The sequence below is a fragment of the Ranitomeya imitator genome, chromosome 5 (assembly GCF_032444005.1).
Source record: "Ranitomeya imitator isolate aRanImi1 chromosome 5, aRanImi1.pri, whole genome shotgun sequence".
Classification (NCBI taxonomy): domain Eukaryota; kingdom Metazoa; phylum Chordata; class Amphibia; order Anura; family Dendrobatidae; genus Ranitomeya; species Ranitomeya imitator.
In genome coordinates, this window is record NC_091286.1 from 420,956,177 (window position 1) to 420,975,947 (window position 19,771).

A 19,771-nucleotide genomic window follows, 5' to 3' on the forward strand; every position below is an offset into this window, starting at 1 on the left:
CTACTTTAAAGAACCTAGAATATAAGACATAATTTCAGTTGTTTCACACTTTTTTGTTAAGTATATAATTCCACGTGTGTTAATTCATAGTTTTGATGCCTTCAGTGTGAATGTACAATTTTCATAGTCATGAAAATACAGAAAAATCTTTAAATGAGAAGGTGTGTCCAAACTTTTGGTCTGTACTGTACACTTTTGCTTGTGTAAGCCTGTAATAGTGACTTTTAAGCTGATATTTTATATAACATAGTGTGCGCTTATCTTTGATGACTAGTTATGTTTGCAGATATGCTAATTATGCATTGTATTATGGAGCCAGTTCGTTGACTTCAAAAGCAGAGGGAAAAACTATGCAAATAGATTAAATAATCAAGTAATGCTACTTGATCTCATCACCATTATTCCCTTTATCTTGATGCTAGACTGAAGGATAATGGGTAAATCTAAAAATAAATTACATGCCTCTGTATAAAGAGACTCAGAGACAGGGAGACTGGGGAGAGAGACAGCCAGAGATTCTGCCAAGACATATACATCCAAAGGACCAAAGACAGGACAACAGCCAATATCATGACACCATCACGTGAGACACGGATCTCTCATTCTATAGGAAACAACTTAGGGGTTTTTGGTTGGAAGAATACAGATCTGCTCCATTGACCATCGCTGGACCATGTATACGTTTGGAGAAAGCCAGGATTGGGACCCACTGGTCGCCTGGCTCCATGAAGATGTTTAGATAAGCCAGGTTGTGACGTTCATGTCAACTGGCCTTATGCCTTGTAAGGACTCAATGGACTATCATCTTCCTATGCTTGTCATTACCTCCTCTCTGTGTGTGTACCACAGGTGGGGTAGCCGATCCTGGGAGTTGCGACATAGCATCTGCCAATATCCTGGCAGGTCAGCGGAATGGTGAGACTGTAATGAGCACCATCTTGGGAAATTTTTCTGGGACTGTTCTATGTGTTATCTGCCTGTTTTGTGGTTCAATAAAGCATTTGCCACACTGTTTTTCCCTTACCGTGTGTTGTCTGAGTAGCGTTATGCCCACGTGAATGGGAGAGCGGGTGTTAAGCGGGATGATCTCTGGTCCATGCGGTTCTGGCTAGCGGACATGGGTGCCCACCGACGCCCCCATTTTTAGAGATCATAATCAGGAGACCATCATAAAGTGCAGTTAAATAATATAACATTCAACTATTCTTAAATATAACACACAAAAAACACAAAAAATAAATCCTGCACTCTCATGCTCACCTTTATCAATACCCAACATGCTAAAATGTTCATGGGTTGGTAATAAAGAATTTGCTACTAGATGGAATATGCTGACATCCATTAACACATACTAATGTGGATTCGGTGTGGACAACCAGGTGGATGATCAATTGCATTGCCAAAAGTTAGAGGTCATCAAGTTTTGCTCATTCCTACTGTTTTGAAAAGTTGATAGACAAATGTATGCTTAATCAGGCATCAGTTAACCATTGCATGTTTACGGCGACAGTTCAGTTAATGTTTTTTTTCATTCCACTTTGCATGAATTCTTGTGCAACACCTAAAGAGTTAAACATTTTCCTGACAACAGTTTTGAAGTATTTGTGGGGAGTTTCCAATATATAGGCCCCTCAAAGTCCATTAAAGCTTAATAGGTCCATAAAATAACAAGGTTTTGTAAATTTGTTGACAAAAATTGAAAATGCTGCAAAATTGCTGCAATTTTTTAAATAAAAATCCTAACAATTTTTTTTATTTAAATAATGATTACGATATAAAGTAGACATATAGGAAATGTTATTTATTCATTATTTTGTGTGGTATAACTATCTGATTTAAGAGCATAAATATTTATAAAGTTTGAAAATTGCATAATGTTCAATTTTTCGGTCAATTTTTTTATATTTTCATACATATATGCAAATCATATTGACCAAAATTTTCCAACAACATGACGTTCAACATGTCATGATAAAGCATTCTCAGAATTACTGAGATATGTTGAAGCATTCCAGAGTTATTACCACATAAAGTGACACTGGTGAGATTTCTAAAATTTGACTTGGTCATTAAGGTGAACATTGGCTCCATCGCTAAGGGGTTAACGAGAAGGAAAAAAATAAACTATCGAATGGGTAAAAACATTTATTAGGTTACCTGTGACGGTATAAGACAGTCTCCATCCTCCATTCTCCCCAGAGTTATCACTATGGAACAGAATCTGAACACTGTTACTTCCAGTTTCAATTCTTCCAGGTGATTTCTCTCCACATATTGGACCAAATTCTTTTCTTCCAGCTTTGATCTACCCAATTAAGACACTGATTAAAACTTTATTTTTTTTTGTTATATCTTTTCTTAACATTTTTTGAGGTTCTTTTAAATCATCCATGTCATCAATATAAAAAAAGTAATCTTGTCACTCTGGCCACAAAGCTTAAAACTAGGTTGATACTTCCTGCTCTGTAGAGATCACGTTTCAGTAGTCATCTATAGAGTTGAGCGACTTTAACTTTTTTAGGGTCGAGTCGGGTTTCGCGAAACCCGACTATCTCAAAAGTCGAGTCGAGTGAAATCGGCCGATTATCGCGAAAAGTCGGGGATCGACCGAAACACGACACCCAATGCAAAGTCAATGGGGAAAATATCTCTCTCTCTCTCTCTCCCCTCCGTCCCTGAACAGAAAAGCTGGTGTTACACATTGCAAATCGCTACAGCGCACAAGCGAGAAGATGGCGATAGGCGTGCACGCCCCTAAGACCTATGTCATCACTCTGCCCATGCTCCTTCATTGGCTGAAAAAATGGCGCCAAATGCGTCATACGAAACGCGACTTTGGCATGAAAATTGCCGACTGCATGGCCGATCCCACACTAGGATCAGGTCGGGTTTCATGAAACCCGACTTTGCCAAAAGTCAGCGACTTTTGAATTTGTTCGATCCGTTTCACTCAAGCCTAGTCATCTAATTGTCATCACAGACAGGACTAAAATGAAAGGTATCACCTACATATAGATCACACAGGATCACACCATTTATATTAAGTGATGGCCATATTTCACATCTTCACCCTTCCAGCACAATGACCTTCACACAAGTCACAGGGCATACCCAGGATTGCCAATTTGAAATTCTATTTTTCCTGTACAGCTTATAAAAAAATTATAGACATACATTTTTTATGGACACATTGGAGAACTATAATAATTCATTATGATAAGTGATCCATGTCTACAACCCATAATCTGATATGAAGACATCAGCTGCATTCAATGTAAATTGATAATATTTACTGTCAAAATAATCTGTATAGGTTCTTCAACCACAAAAAAATCACGGTTGCCTTAAAAAAAATTTAATGGACAGGGGAAACAACTTGGCATTGTTTTATGGGGACTGGCCTACAATTTCTGGATGATTGGCAACTCAAGGCATTCCTAGAAAATTCTCCACTATCCATATGCTCCGATTCATGATGGTGTTTATACCAGAATTCTGGTGTTAAACAACTTCAAATGCAGCAACATTTTTGAACAGCATGAAGTTGTTCAAAACATTTACAACTTTGGTGTTTTCATGACAGTTTCTGACAGTTGCAGCAAACTGGGCAGAGTTTGGAGGAGCCAGAACGGATGGGTATCACACCAAACAACTGACAAATTCACTAAAAGTGGCGGTATTCCTTACACGAGAAATGTAAATCTATTTTCCAACTATAACTGGAGTAACATTTCTGGCAAGGTGTACATAAGAGCACGCCATTTTCAAAATGTACCTAATTCATTAGGCACATTATATTTCTGCATTCTTATCAGTAAAGTTCCCATGATGAGCTTTTAGTGCATTTTTGATGCTGCGGTGTCTTAAGGTTCCAACAAATTGAATTAGATTCATAGAAATCTCATGATCACTGTGCTTTATTTTTATGCTGCTTAAATTGACCGTCCGTGCGTTTATGAAATCAGCAACATGACGATTTATTTTGCTGGTAAGTAGGCAAAACCACACATGCATTTCTAAAGCATTCCGCTTTGGAAAAACACATGTAATTCACAAGTGACTGTATCAATACATTTTTGTCAAATCAAAATACAAGGAAGTATCAAAAACAAACCAGCTTAATTTAAAACATGACATACCAACAAGAAACAAAAACCCCAGCATAAAAAATGTGATTAAACAGCATATATTAAAAACACACTAAAATGCATGTTATCTAATTTAGCTAATAGGTGCAGAAATGCTTCAGAAAATCTGTAACATAAAAAACTAGCTAAATATTCGTTGTTGAAAGTAGTCTAAGATTGGAGTACGAAACGCAGTCTTAATGAACCTGCCCTTGGCTTTAAATATGCTCAGGCTATTGTTGTATATAGATCTCGCATGCTGAAAGCACACGTCTAATACTATTAGGCTGTGTGTACACATTACGGATTTTTCACTTTTTTTTGCATTTTTTTCGCTACAAAAAAGGAATTAAAACCGTGAAAAAAAACGCTCACATTAAGCATCCTATTAATAGAATGCAATCCGCAGTTTGTATGCACATGCTGCGTTTTTTTCCTGAGTGGAAATGCATTCCTGAAAAAAACGCAGCATGTTCATTAATTTGCGGAATCGCGGGGATTCCGCACACATAGGAATGCATTGATCCGCTTACTTCCCGCATGGGGCTATGCCCACCATGCAGGAAGTAAGTGGATCAGATGGTACCCAGGGTGGCGGAGAGGAGACTCTCCTCCACGGACTGGGCACCATATAATTGTTAAAAAAAGAGTCCTCCCGCCTCTCAGCGGTGCACGCGGTGGCTGGGATGCTGTGTACGAAGGACCTGCGATGACGTCACGGTCATGTGACCGTGACGTTATCCCAGGTCCTTCGCGTACAGCATCCCAGCTGCCGAGTGCACCGCTGAGGAGATCAGGTGACGTCGAAAGGTGAGAATAACTATTTTTTTTATTTGTTTATTATTTTTAACATTAGATCTTTTACTATTGATGCTGCATAGGCAGCATAAATAGTAAAAAGTTGGTGACACTTGTCAAACACTATGTTTGACAAGTGTGACTAACCTGTCAATCAGTTTTCCAAGCTATGCTACAGATCGCTTGGAAAACGCTAGCATTCTGCAAGCTAATTACACTTGAAAAACGCTAGTGTTTAGCGGGAATACGCATGCCAATTCCACATGCGATATACCAGCAGCAGGAGTTGCGGCAATTCCGCAACGTGTGCAGAAATTTCCTGAGCAAAACCGAACATTTTCTGCAAGAAATCCGCATGTGTTTTTTTTGCATTTTTCTCGCGTTTTTTGCGCCTTTTTTTCCGGATTTTTTTGCATTTTTTTCCCTGAGATTTCCCAATGCAATAATATAGTGGGAAATCCGCAAAAAATCCGCAAAATTAATGAACATGCTGCGTTTTTTAACGCAACATGTGCACAAAAATTGCAGAATGCATTCTAAATGATGCATTTTTATCGCGTTTTTATAGCGAAAAAAAAACCAAAAATCCACAACGTGTGCACACAGCCTCAACCTTTCTGGTCAGTTAGGATTAACATAATTATTAATATTTGCCGAATGCCAGAATATTGAGCGAGAGAGAATGTTTTAAGGCCTTTTTAATTACTGACTGCAAAGTCAAAAGTTTACGTACACTAAAATTACAATGCCTTTAAACAATTCTGGACTGCCCATATGATGCTATAATTTATTTTGAAGCTTCTGATTTTTGGCAACATCTGAGTTAATTAGAGACACACCTATAGGTGCATTTTAATGCACACCTGAAACACACTGTTTCTTTGTGTAGCATCATGGGAAAGGCTAAGATATTAGGAAGAGAATTGTGACTTGCACAAGTCTGGCTCATCTTTGGGTAAAATTTCAAGATACCTGAAGGTGCCTCATTCATCTGTACAAATAATTATACGCAAGTACAAACAATATGGGAATGTCCAGCCACCATACTGTTCAGGAAGGAGACAGGTTCTGTGTCCCAGAGATAAATGTGCTTTAAGGTACCGTCACATTTAGCGACGCTGCAGCGATACCGACAACGATCCGGATCGCTGCAGCGTCGCTGTTTGGTCGATGGAGAGCTGTCACACAGACAGCTCTCCAGTGACCAACGATCCTGAGGTCCCCGGTAACCAGGGTAAACATCGGGTTACTAAGTGCAGGGCCGCGCTTAGTAACCCGATGATTACCCTGGATACCAGCGTAAAAGTAAAAAAAAAAGAAAAAAACACTACATACTTACCTTCCGCTGTCTGTACCTCGGCGCTCTGCTTCTCTGCCCTGTGTAAGCACAGCGGCCGGAAAGCACAGTGGTGACGTCACCGCTCTGCTTTCCGGCCGCTGTGCTTACACAGGGCAGAGAAGCAGAGCGCCGAGGGACAGACAGCGGAAGGTAAGTATGTAGTGTTTGTTTGTTTTTGACTTTTACGCTGGTAACCAGGGTAAACATCGGGTTACTAAGCGTGGCCCTGCGCCGATTCAGCGATGTCAGCAGGGAGTCCAGCGATGAAATAAAGTGCTGGACTTTCTGCAGCGACCACCGACATCACAGCAGGATTCTGATCGCTGCTGTGTGTCAAACTGAACGATATCGCTAGCCAGGACGCTGCAACGTCACAGATCGCTAGCGATATCGTTCAGTGTGACGGTACCTTTAGTCCAACATGTGCTTATCAACTCAAGGACAAAAGCAAAAAACCTTGTGAAGATGATGGCAGAAGCTGGTAAGAATGTGTCAATATCCACAGTAAAAAGAGTACTGTAGCAACATGGGCTGAAAACATCACTCTGCCAGGAAGAAGCCATAACTCCAAAAGAAATATAACAAAGCCAGATTAATGTTTGCAAATGCTCACAGGAACAAAGACCTTAATTTTGGGAGACATGTCCTGTGGTCTGATGAAACTAAAATTGAACTTTTTGGGCATAATGACCATCATTACGTTTGGAGGAAAAAAGGGAGAAGATTAGAAGCCTAAGAACACCATCCCAACTGTGAAGCATGGGGGTGGAAGTATCATGTTGTGGGGTTGTTTTGCTGCAGAAGGGACTGATGCACTTCACAAAATATATGGCATCATGAGAAAAGAAGATTATGTGGCAATACTGAAGCAACATCTCCAGGAAGACATCAGCCAGAAAGTTAAACTTAGGGCGGAAATGGGTTTCCCAAATGGACAATGATATGTGGCATACGGAAAAAATGGTAACAAAGTGGCTTAAGGATAACAAAGTCAAAGTTTTTGAGTGGCCATCACAAAGCACTGATCTCAATCCTATTAAAACTGTATGGGCAAAGCTAAAAAGGCAAGGCGACCTACAAACCTGGCCAGTTACACCAGCTTTGTCAGGAGGAATGAGCCCACATTCTGAACATCTATTGTGAGAAGCTTGTGGAAGGATATCCCAAATGTTTCACCCAAGGCATTCAGTTTAAGGGCAATGGTACCAAATAATAATGAAATGTACAGTGGATATGGAAATTATTCAGACCCCTTTACATTTTTCACTCTGTTTCATTGCAGCCATTTGGTAAATTCAAAAAAGTTCCTTTTTTCACATTAATGTACACACTTGACTGAAAAAAACAGAAATTTAGAAATGTTTGCAAATTTAATAAAAAAGAAAAACTGAAATATCACATGGTCAAAAGTATTCAGACCCTTTGCTCAGACACTCATATTTAAGTCACACGTGGTCCATTTCCTTATGATCCACCTTGAGATGGTTCTACCCCTTCATTGGAGTCCAGCTGTGTTTAATTAAACTGATAGGACTTGATTTGGAAAAACACATATGTCTATATAAGACTTCACAGCTCACAGTGCATGTCAGACAAAATGAGAATCATGAGGTCAAAGGAACTGGCCAAGGAGCTCAACAACAGAATTGTGGCACAGATCTGGCCAAGGTTACAACAGAATTTCTGCAGTACTCAAGTTTCACAATACCAATAGTGAAACATGGTGGTGGCAGCATCATGCTATGAGAGTGTTTTCAGCTGCAGAGACAGGACGTCTGGTTGTCATTGAAGGAAACATGCTTGTGGGCAAGTACAGAGATATCCTGGATGAAAACCTTTTCCAGAATGCTTTGGGCCTCAGACTTGGCTGAAGGTTTACCTTCCAACAAGACAATGACCCTTAGCACAAAGCTAAAATAAGAAAGTAGTGGCTTCAGAACAACTCTGTGACTATTCTTGACTGGCCCAGCCCTAGCCTTGACCTAAACCCAATTAAGCATCTCTGGAGAGACCTGAAACTGGCTGTCCACCAAGGTTCACCATCCAACCTGACGGAACTGGAGAAGATCTGCAAGGAAGAATGGCGGAGTATACCCAAATCCAGGTATGAAAAACTTGTTACATCATTCCCAAGAAGACTCATGGCTGTACTAGCTCAAAAGGGTGCTTCTAAATGCTGAACAAAGGGTCTGAATACTTATGACCATGTAATATTTCAGTTTTTCTTTTTTAATAAATTTGCAAAAATTACTACATTTCTGTTTTTTTCAGTCAAGATGGGTGCAGAGTGTACATTTATGAGAAAAAAAATTAACTTTTTTTTAAATTACCAAATGGCTGCAATGAACCAAAGAGTGAAAAATTTAAAAGGGTATGAATACTTTTCCATAGCCACCGTATGCAAACTTTTGACTTTGCAGTAAGTAATAAAAATGCCTGAAAACATTCTCACTCTCTCATTATTCTGGCGTTTGGCAAATATTAATAATTAGGGTAATCCTAATTGAACTAAAACGGAAAGGTTTATTCTGATTTTAGGTCAGATATTGAGAAAAACATGCATAGGTGTCTTTTTACATAGTGTATGTAAAATTCTGGTTTCAACTGTATAGATATAATCATTTGAACTGATAGAAGCCAAATTAGCTTTTTAAATTGTACCTAGTATTACTTTAGAACCATCTACTAAAGGGGTTTTCAATGAGAAACATATTTCTTTTTAATATTAATGGTGTTTTTAAAACTTTTGTATTCTTTAGCCACTAGAATTCTGCTTTGGCATGGTCATTAAATGCATGTGTACATTATAGTCATAATCTGTCCCTGTACATGACAGGAGGCTTTATATAGGGTCCTCCATACAGTGGCTACATAGATGACAAGGTGATATGGCCAAGGACTGGAAAGCTGTATACAGAGTGCTCTGTATATGCATGAGAGGAGGACATCTACTATGTAATTTCAGTATCTTTAATACTAAGCAAGAGCATGGCCGCATAAATCTTGACTAGAAAATGTAGTTCTAAATTAACTAAAACGGATATCTATATTTGAACAAACTGTTTATTGATTTAAAGATGTAAAAATGTAAAGTATATACTGGTATGTATTTAGAATAAACTGGCATTGTACCTTTATGTAATCGTATGGACATGATACTTCTGGGTGGTCTTCAATATCAAAGTTGTCATCAAATTGAAGATTAACAACAAATCCTTCCTCCAACTCAATTCTGTACAGACAATCAGAACTCTTCGGATATGGGCTTGGATAATCAGCACTGGAAATGATTCCACTCCTCTGTGTGTACAAGTTATCACTGCACTCCACTGTGAACAATCATGAGAGTTAGGAGGAAAGAGTAGTAATTATAGGTGAAATCTACTATAATTGTATAATTAAAAGAAAGGTGTACAAAAGTATACTAGCCAAACCTACAGTCAAAAAGACACCCTCTTGTTACAGGTCAATAGAACACTAAAAGTCCAGCAGACATACACTCCCTGACAGAAGTTATGTCGCTTATCCATGTTATGTAAAAGCTTATAACCTGACGTTAAATTCATCCATTGGATGTACAAATTATTCTTTTGAAAGCTGAAACCCTCTGAAATGTGGTTTAAGAAAATAAATTGGCATCAATGCAGAAATATTGATCAGTTAATGGACACAGAATGGTCAGATTTGGGCAAGACAAAAGTTTTGTCTCCCACAGAAAGTAATGTGAAATTCAAACAAATAATAATCTTAAAATACAAATATATGTTGCATAACATTGGTGAATGAAGTTGTGGTGCTATTAGAGTCATATTTAATATTTTGTGTGACTTCCATGAGCTTCAAAGACTGCATCCATGCAGTTCAACAATGATTCATAAAATTTATTAATGAAGTCATCAGGAATAGCAAAGAATGCAGTCTTACATACCTCCCAGAGTTCATGTAGATCCTTTGGTTTTGTCTTCCAAGCTTCCTCTTTCATCCTACCACAAACATGGTCAATGATGTTCATGTCTGGTGACTGGGCTGGCCAGTCCCTGAGCACCTTAATCTTTTTTGCCTGGAAGAACTTTGTTGTAGAGATGGATGTATGAGATGGAGCACCATCCTGCTGCAGAATTTGACCCCTTTTATGATTTGAAATATAAGAGGTGGCTAATTCTTCTTGATATTTTAGGCTATTGATATTGCCTTCCACCTTGCAAATGTTTCACACACTCCCATACTGAATGTAACCCCAGACCATGATCTTTCCACCACCAAATGTAACTGTTTTCTGGGTGTATTTTGGATCCATACGTGCTCCAGTAGGTCTCCTGCAGTATTTGCGGCAGCTGTGGTGAAAATTCTTCTGAAGATTCATCAGAAAAATCCACTTTCTGCCACTTTTCCAGCGTCCATCTGTTTAGCAGGCTGTGAGACTTTGGAAATGCCACACAGTTTTCTATTTGCCTTTTGCTTAGTGCTGGCTTAGTGCTGGCTTCTGGGCACTGATTCGACCATGGAGGCCATTTTGAGACAGAATCCTACAAACTGTTCTAGTTGACACCAGGACTTGAGGTGACCAAGCCTGTTGGAGCTCTTCCACAGTGGAAGAGGGGCTTGCTTTGGATTTTCTAACCAACAAACATTCCTCCTAAGCAGTTGTATTGCAGGGTCTGCCAGACCTGGGCTTGTCAAACACATCTCCAGTCTCTTCAGATCTTTTTTAAATTCTTTATACGTGACGCTGAGACACATTAAAGGTGCCAGCCACCTCTGCAGTGGATCTGGTCTGCAGCCTCTTGATAATCCAGGCTTTGGTCACAGGGTGGATTTTTGGCATGTTGCCAGAGCTCAAGTTGCAGTTCAACTGAAGGTCTGGGGTGTTGGGTTTCTTTTTATACACACACAGTAATTAACCAATCATCTACTGAGCACAAGTGAGGATGTAAACTAGGCTTGGGTGCATTATATGACCAGGCGACAAAACTTTGTCTTGCCCAAATCTGACCATTCTGTGTCCATTAACTGATCAATATTTCTGCATTGATGCCAATTTATTTTCTTAACCTAAACCACATTTCGGAGTGTTTCAGCCTTCAAAGGAATAATTTATACAACCAATGGATGAATTTAACGTCAGGTTATAAGCTTTTATTTACATAACATGGATTAGGGACATAACTTCTGTCAGGGAGTGCATACATTGGCAACATTTCATAACATAAATGCCAAAAGTATTGTTCCCTCCTGTAAAATAATAACACTTATACTTACCTCTCATGCCAGTACCATTCCAGCAGTGTCATCACTGGCTCTCCTGGGGATCCCGTAACATTATATCACGTGATCTTTGCGGACAATCAGTGCTGGCTTCACTCTCCCTGCCTATACACATACATCCAGAGAATATAAGAGAGTAGCAGCTCTCACTTTCTTTGTATGGGATTTGCCCAAAGGTGGGAAGAGTGATGTCAGCGCTGATTAGCTGCAGCGATTGAGTGAAAAAAGAATGTTTAGCGATTCCAGGAAGGATTAGTGCCAACACAACTAGAATGGTGCTGGCACCAGAGTTGAGTATAAATGTTATTATTTTATAATGGGGAAGTGCGAGGATTGGGAAGGAGTTGTCTGAGTAGTGGACAACCCCTTTAACCCCTTTCTACCAGCTGACGGGATAGTACGTCAGCTGGCAGACTCCCCCGCTTCGAGGTCGGCTCCGGCGGTGAGCCCACCTCAAAGCTGCGACATGTCAGCTGTTATCAACAGCTGACATATGGTCACAATGGGCGCGAGCGGAATCGCGATCTGCCCGCGCCCATTAACTAGTTAAATGCCGCTGTCAAGCTCTGACAGCAACATTTAACAAGCGCCGCCGGCCGCACGGCCAGAAGCGCTCGCACCGCTGACCCTCGTCACATGATCGGGGGTCATCGGTGCATTGCCATAACAACCTGAGGTCTCATTGAGACCTCTATGGTTATTGATGGCAGATTGCTTTGAGCTCCACCCTGTGGTCGGCGCTGAAAGCAATGCTGCATTTCTGCTACATAGAGGTGATTTGTGCTTCACCTCTATGTAGCAGAGGCGATCGTGTAGTGGCAGCTTCTAGCCTCCTATGGAGGCTATTGAAGCATGCCAAAAAAAAATGTGTTTAAAAATATAAAAAAATTAAAAATAAATAAAAGTACAAATCACCCCCCTTTCGCCCCAATCCAAATAAAACAATAAAAAATATCAAACCTACACATATTTGGTATTGCCGCGTTCAGAATCGCCCGATCTATCAATAAAAAAAAAGGATTAACCTGATCACTAAATGGCGTAGCAAGAAAAAAATCAAAACACCAAAATTACATTTTTTTGTTTGTCGCAACATTGCATTAAAATGCAATAACGGGCGATCAAAAAAATGAATCTGCACAAAGGTGGCATCATTAAAAATGTCAGCTCTGCATGCAAAAATTAAGCCCTCACCCAACCCCAGATTACGAAAAATGGAGACGCTACGGGTATTGGAAATGGCGCAATTTTTTTTGTTTTTTAGCAATTTTTGGATTTTTTTTTCACCACTAAGATAAAAATAACCTAGACATGTTTGGTGTCTATGAACTCTTAATGACCTGGAAAATCATAATGGCAGGTCAGTTTTAGCATTTAGTGAACCTAGCAAACAAGCCAAACAAAAAACTAGTGCGGGATTGCACTTTTTTTGCAATTTCATTGCATTTGGAATTTTGTTTCCCATTTCTGTTACACAACATGGTAAAACCAATGGTATCTTTCAAAATTAAAACTCGTCTCGCAAAAATAAGCCATATTGTCAGAAAGATAAAAAAGTTATGGCTCTGGAAAGAAGGGGAGTGAAAAAAGAAAACGAAAAACGCTAAAAGCTCCGGGGGTTAAGGGGTTAAGTCATATTAGTGCTATTTATCAAAACTAGTCCAAGAAAGGACAAACAATAAATAATATCATGATGACCACTAAAGGATTATAGGTGTGGAAGCAAAGGCAATCCCAACTGGACTAATCCTACAGAAGTGCTAGTGTAGCACTTTTTTTTTTTAAATTTGATACTACAGTAGCTAGTAAGATAGCTATTCTTTAGAACGCAAAGTGCATTACATCTACTGCATAAAGCACCTACAATAGACAGGTAGCTATGCAACAAAACTAGTCAGGGGAGCAATTGAATAAGGTGGTCCAGTCTACTGAACTTTCTTTTTATGCGAATAGTTGCATGCAAGTACCCAACTCACATACGAAACATATGGGAGTCATTAGAAAAAGAAGGCAAGCCAGCAGAGGGAGTGCTCTGGGCAATGTTCTGCTGGGAATCCTTGGGTCTTGGCATTCAAATAAATCTTACTTTAAAGGAAAATTGTTATTAGATTCGTGTTACCCGAACCATGTGCAAAGTGAATCAGAGCCTGGCTGTGTGATTAGAGCCATGTACAACATATGTTTTACTCTGAAACACTGCAGCCTTGCAGAGAAAAGATAGTTTGAAAAGACGGCTAGGGACTGTAGGGAGAGACTGGGCTAGTCCCGGTGTGGCTCCCAACTTGCTTACCTCCGCCTCGCTCTAGTTAAATGACAGGTCTCTTCATTGTGTGTACATAGGGAAAGACCAGTCAATCAACTAAAGTAGATTGTGGAAAATTATGTTTTCTCTGAAATGCTGCAGCATCTGAGTTATGAGATAAATAAAAAAGTCCTATCCATGGAGGCATCTTTCGTTAGTTAAAGAGGTTGACCCATGAACAAAGCACATTTTACTGTAATTAATATATCTTGGAATAAAAATAAGTTTCACAATTGGATGTTAAAAATATATTCCAGTCCTGATATAATCTTATAAATGTGCCCCTGCTGTGTACTGTGTAATGGCCGTGCCTCACGTACAGGAACATGGTTGGATCATACAACATCTTTTGGGCAGGGGAGGAAGCAAAAGAGCGGATACAGACAGCACAGCAGGGGATCACAGCTGATTCTTTCAGTAAAGTACACACAACCACTCCACAGGGCAGGTCAGATGTTTGTTGGAGGAATGAAAGTAATGTACATATTTCCTTTATGTTGCCTATGATGTGCACATTAACAATGGAATGAATAACTGAAACTTTTAGTCTGTACAAAACATCTTGATTTAAACATGTGTATAACATTAACCTGTAAATGTGACTGATTCATGGCTGAGGGTTATTTGTATGTAGAGGAATATTTTTAGTATGCGTGTATTTTCACATTGTAACATCACAGCCAGAATAAGGAATGTTAAAATATAAATGATTGTATGCAAGACCTTTGCATGTCCTGTTATCTGAGTGAAGAAGGTAGCCAAATCTGCACGAGCAGTAGAATCCACCAATATAGTTATGACAATGATGGTCACAGACTATGTCTTCATCGGTTCGCTCTGCACACTCATCGACATCTGGAAACAGACATCATACAACAGTATTAGCAGGCAGCTGTGCAAACATAGTCACAATAATAGCAGTTCAAGCTCACTGACAGTCTATTGCTTTTGCTTTACTTCTAAAGTTGATCAAGTCTTTTGAGTTGCTTTAAAGTAGCAATTTTACAACCTTAGAGTAAATTGACAGGGGTTTTGTGAGAAGCATATGCATCGGTAGAAATAATATTTCCCATGATAATTAAAAAACAAAATATTCAAGGACTTTTAAACCGAGAAACAAGACTGGAATTTATGAGCAGTAAAATAATGTTACCGGTAAATTATAAAATCACTTAGTTTAAAAAAAAAAAACTGAAAAAACGTAAAACACCAGTTACTAACCAGTTACTATAAAAATAAAAAAATTAAAAACTATTTATGACCAAAATCATATTTGAACCTGAAAACGAATTAACCATGTAAAAGAATTATAGGACATTTTGGAGAAGTACATTTTATTATGTTATCAGTTTCATAAAATTGAAGTATAAGTTGACATTTCAATAAATCAAGAAATTGTCAATCAGGAAGGTAACCAAGGTTTTACAGATAATTGATATTAGGAATTAAGAAGGTCCAGTGCAGTCCCACATGGTTAAACAGAACCAACTTACCAACTGCACTATAATGAGCGTCAAAGCCCGTGTAGCGTTCTTCATTGGAAAAGTCTGATCTGAATGTAAGGCTCAGGAAGTTCCCAGGTGACACGATCGCCTGCTGCCCTGGAGCCTGCTCAGTGTCAGTACTTTCTTTCCCACAGAAAATAGACAATATTTGTTCATCAGTTTCCACCTGAAATAAAAAAAAATATATATTTTCATTATGTTTCTGGCAATCCAGATCTTTTGGTAATTTTGATGGTTCTATCCATGGATCAATCATAGAATAATGTTCATATTATATTATTGATCTTTCTGCATTTTTTTACTCCTGAATTTAATAAAAAAATTTTTTTATTAACTGTGTGGTCTGTATGTATGTGTACTAAATCACAATGTTAGCTTAACCTATGATCAAGTTTCAAAGATGTTTTAAATAAAGATCATGTCGTTTCAAAGTGAATTAACCTTTTTACCCCCGAAGGTGGTTTCCATGTTAATGACTAAGCCAATTTTTACAATTTTGACCACTGACTGTTTATGAGGTAATAGCTCTGGAACACTTCATTGGATCCCGGTGATTCTGACGTGTTTTTGTGACATATTTTACTTCATGTTAGTGGTAACATTTCTTTGATATGACTTTCAATTATTTATGAAAGAAATGGAAATTTGGTGAAAAATTTGAAAATTTCGCAATTTTCAAACTTTGAATTTTCATGCCCTTAAATCACAGAGATATGTCACACAAAATACTTAATAAGTAATATTTCCCACATGTCTACTTTACATCAGAGCAATTTTGGAATTTTTTTTTGTTAGGAAGTTATAAGGGTTAATAGTTAAACAGCGATTTCTCATTTTTACAAAACCATTTCTTTTAGGGACCACATCACATTTGAAGTCACTTTGAGGGGTCTATATGATACAAAATACCCAATACTGAAACATTCTAAAAACTACTCCTCTCAAGGTGTTCAAAACCACATTCAAGATGTTTATTAACCCTTCAGGTGCTTCCTAGGAATTTTTGGAATGTTTAAAAAAAAATGAACATTTAACTTTTTTTAAAAAAAATCTAATTTTACCAAGGGTAACAGGAGATATTGCACTGGAAAAGTTTTTGTTCAATTTGTCCTGAGTACGCTGATACCCCATATGTGGGGGTAAACCACTGTTTGGGTGCATGGCAGAGCTTGGAAGGGAAGGAGCACCGTTTGACTTTTCAATGCAAAATTGGATGAAATTGAGATCGGACGCCATGTCGCGTTTGGAGAGCCCCTGATGTGCCTAAACTGTGGAAACCGTCAACAAGTGACACCATTTTGAAAACTAGACCCTCCAAGGAACTTATCTAGATGTGTGGTGAGCACTTTGAACTCCCCAATGCTTCACAGAAGTTAATAACGTAGAGCCGTAAAAATAAAAAATCATAGTTTTTCCACAAAAGTGATCTTTTTGCCCCCAATTTTTTATTTTCCCATGGGTAACAGGAGAAATTGGACATCAAAAGTTGTGCAATTTGTCATGAGTATGCTGATACCCCATATGTGGGGGTACACCACTGTTTGGGTGCATGGCAGAGCTCAGTAGGGAAGGAGTGCAGTTTTAATTTTTCTAAGCAAAATTGGCTGGAATTAAGATCGGATGCTATGTCGCATTTGGAGAGCCCCTGATGTGCCTAAACAGTGGAAACCCCCACAAATGACACCATTTTGGAAACTAGACCCCCTGAGGAACTTATCTATATGTGTAATGAGTAATAGTCCCATCAGCCGCCACCTGCTGTCTCTTTTAAGACTTAAATATAACTCTCATTATTCTCCTCTGCTTGCTTCGATCGCCAGCAGAGCAGGAGAGAATGAGGAAAGCCATGTTCAGCACCCATCACCGGGGAACAGCGCTCACTGTAACACTTATTCTCTGGCACCCATCCTTGTGGTACTGATGCGGCACACGCATGTCACACATGTGCCTCTAATATTACGCACAGGGACACTGACTTCTCTGGTACCGGAAATAGGAGGACGTGTGACAGAGACCTTATAGTGGGCTTTTATGTTTGGCTGCTGTCACACACTAAAAGACTGTTTTTATTGCCAAAAATTGTTTTTGTATCACCATATTTTGAGAGCTATAGTTTTTTCATATTTCGGCCCAGTCATGTGGGGTCTCTTTTTTTGCAGGACGAGTTGATGTTTTTATTGGAACCATGTTCGAGCACATGACATTTTTTGATTGCTTTCTATTCCAATTATCGGGAGGCAGACTGAACAAAAACCAGCAATTCATGAATTTGTTTTGGTTGGGCGTTTATACCGTTCCATGTGTAGTAAAATTGATAAGGCAATTTTATTCTTCGGGTTAGTATGATTACAGCAATACCTCATTTATATTGTTTTACGGTTTGGCACTTTTATACAACAAAAACTATTTTACACAAAAAAATATTATTTTTGCATCCCTTTATTCTAAGAGCTATAACTTTTTTACTTTTTTGCTAACGGAACTGTGTGGGGGCTTGTTTTTAGCGGGACAAGATGACGTTTTCAGAGGTACCATGATTATTTGTATCTGTGTTTTTGATTGTGTGTTATTTCACTTTTTGTTTGGCGGTATGATGATAAAGTATTGTTTTTTGCCTATGATGATAAAGTATTGTTGGACTACACAACCTATAATTTTTCTTCCAAATTAAGTTGTAGCTTCCTATACAAAATTAAGCAATTAAACCTATAACGCTCCAGTCCAATATTATGGACAAATAATAGTCACACATCAATTTATTTAGGACTGTATAGCATGACAGAAGCAGCAAGAATTGAAAAGATAACAAACTTTCTTTAATATAATATTTAAACAACAGTGTCATATAATATATCCAATAAATAGGTGAGATTCACAAAAGATAGCCAGAGACAAACAACCAAAGCAGCATAGCTGCACTGTGATAGCCACACCACATTAGGTCCTATAAAGTAACATATCTAAATGGCCTCAATGTGAGGTTCCATGGGTATGACCAGACACAGCCGTAGCTACAAGTAATTTACAGCTTGGTATAGGGTTTTTTGCAGGCCAGATATAGATGAACCGGGAATATACAACATATATTTATCTGTGAAAGGAATAAATGTCCTAGCTCTATCGCTAGCCCAAAAAGGATAACATATTCTAAATTTCATATATAATCACACTATAGCTGTAGCCATGGTTGGTCTATGGAGGGTGGCTATCTCCTTCTGCCGTGCTGCCAGGCACCTCGATGTGCATTTTGCTTTTGTTTTTTGCCTTTTTTTATGGCGTTAACTAAAGTGGTTAACTAGTGAGACAGTTTAATACGTCGGGTCATTGTGGATGCAGCGATACCAAATACAGTCAAGGCCAAAGTATTGACACCCCTGTAATTCTGTCAGATAATACTCATTTTCTTCCTGAAAATGATTGCAAAGACAAATGATTGGTATTATTATCTTCATTTAATTTGTATTAAATGAAAAAACACAAAAGAGAATGAAGAAAAAAGCAAAACATTGATCATTTCACACAAAACTCCAAAAATGGGCCAGACAAAAGTATTGGCACCCTCAGCTTAATACTTGGTTGCACAACCTTTAGCCAAAATAACTGCGACCAACCGCTTCCGGTAACCATCAATGAGTTTCTTACAATGCTCTGCTGGAGTTTTAGACCATTCTTCTATGGCAAACTGCTCCAGGTCCCTGATATTTGAAGGGTGCCTTCTCCAAACTGCCATTTTTAGATCCCTCCACAGGTGATCTATGGGATTCAGGTCTGGACTCATTGCTGGCCACCTTAGAAGTCTCCAGTGCTTTCTCTCAAACCATTTTCTAGTGCTTTTTGAAGTGTGTTTTGGGTCATTGTCCTGCTGGAAGACCCATGACCTCTGAGGGAGACCCAGCTTTCTCACACTGGGCCCTACATTATGCTGCAAATTTTGTTGGTAGTCTTCAGACTTCATAATGCCATGCACACGGTCAAGCAGTCCAGTGCCAGAGGCAGCAAAGCAACCCCAAAACATCAGGGAACCTCTGCCATGTTTGACTGTAGGGACCGTGTTCTTTTCTTTGAATGCCTCTTTTTTTCTCCTGTAAACTGTATGTTGATGCCTTTGCCCAAAAAGCTCTACTTTTGCCTCATCTGACCAGAGAACATTCTTCCAAAACGTATTAGCCTTTTTCAGGTAAGTTTTGGCAAACTCCAGCCCTCCTTTTTTATGTCTCGGGGTAAAAAGTGGGGTGTTCCTGGGTCTCCTACCATACAGTCCCTTTTCATTCAGATGCTGACGGATAGTACGGGTTGACACTTTTGCACCCTCAGACTGCAGGGCAGCTTGAACTTGTTTGGATGTTAGTCGAGGTTCTTTATCCAACATCCGCACAATCTTGCGTTGAAATCTCTTGTCAATTTTTCTTTTCCGTCCACATCTAGGGAGGTTAGC

At 38.9% G+C, this 19,771-nt stretch overlaps 1 protein-coding gene across 4 annotated transcripts in view; it reads right to left on the reverse strand.

Moving 5' to 3' along the window:
* MASP1 (MBL associated serine protease 1) overlaps positions 1–19,771 on the reverse strand; it is a 348,061-nt gene that overhangs the window by 211,030 nt on the left and 117,260 nt on the right. For all 4 annotated transcript variants that reach the window (XM_069727078.1, XM_069727077.1, XM_069727079.1 and 1 more), the window contains exons 3-6: positions 15,325–15,502; positions 14,555–14,686; positions 9,397–9,593; positions 2,158–2,305 (exon numbers count right to left, since the gene is read on the reverse strand). In XM_069727078.1, the coding sequence (XP_069583179.1) occupies positions 2,158–2,305; positions 9,397–9,593; positions 14,555–14,686; positions 15,325–15,502 (655 nt within the window). The remainder of the gene's footprint in view (positions 1–2,157; positions 2,306–9,396; positions 9,594–14,554; positions 14,687–15,324; positions 15,503–19,771) is intronic.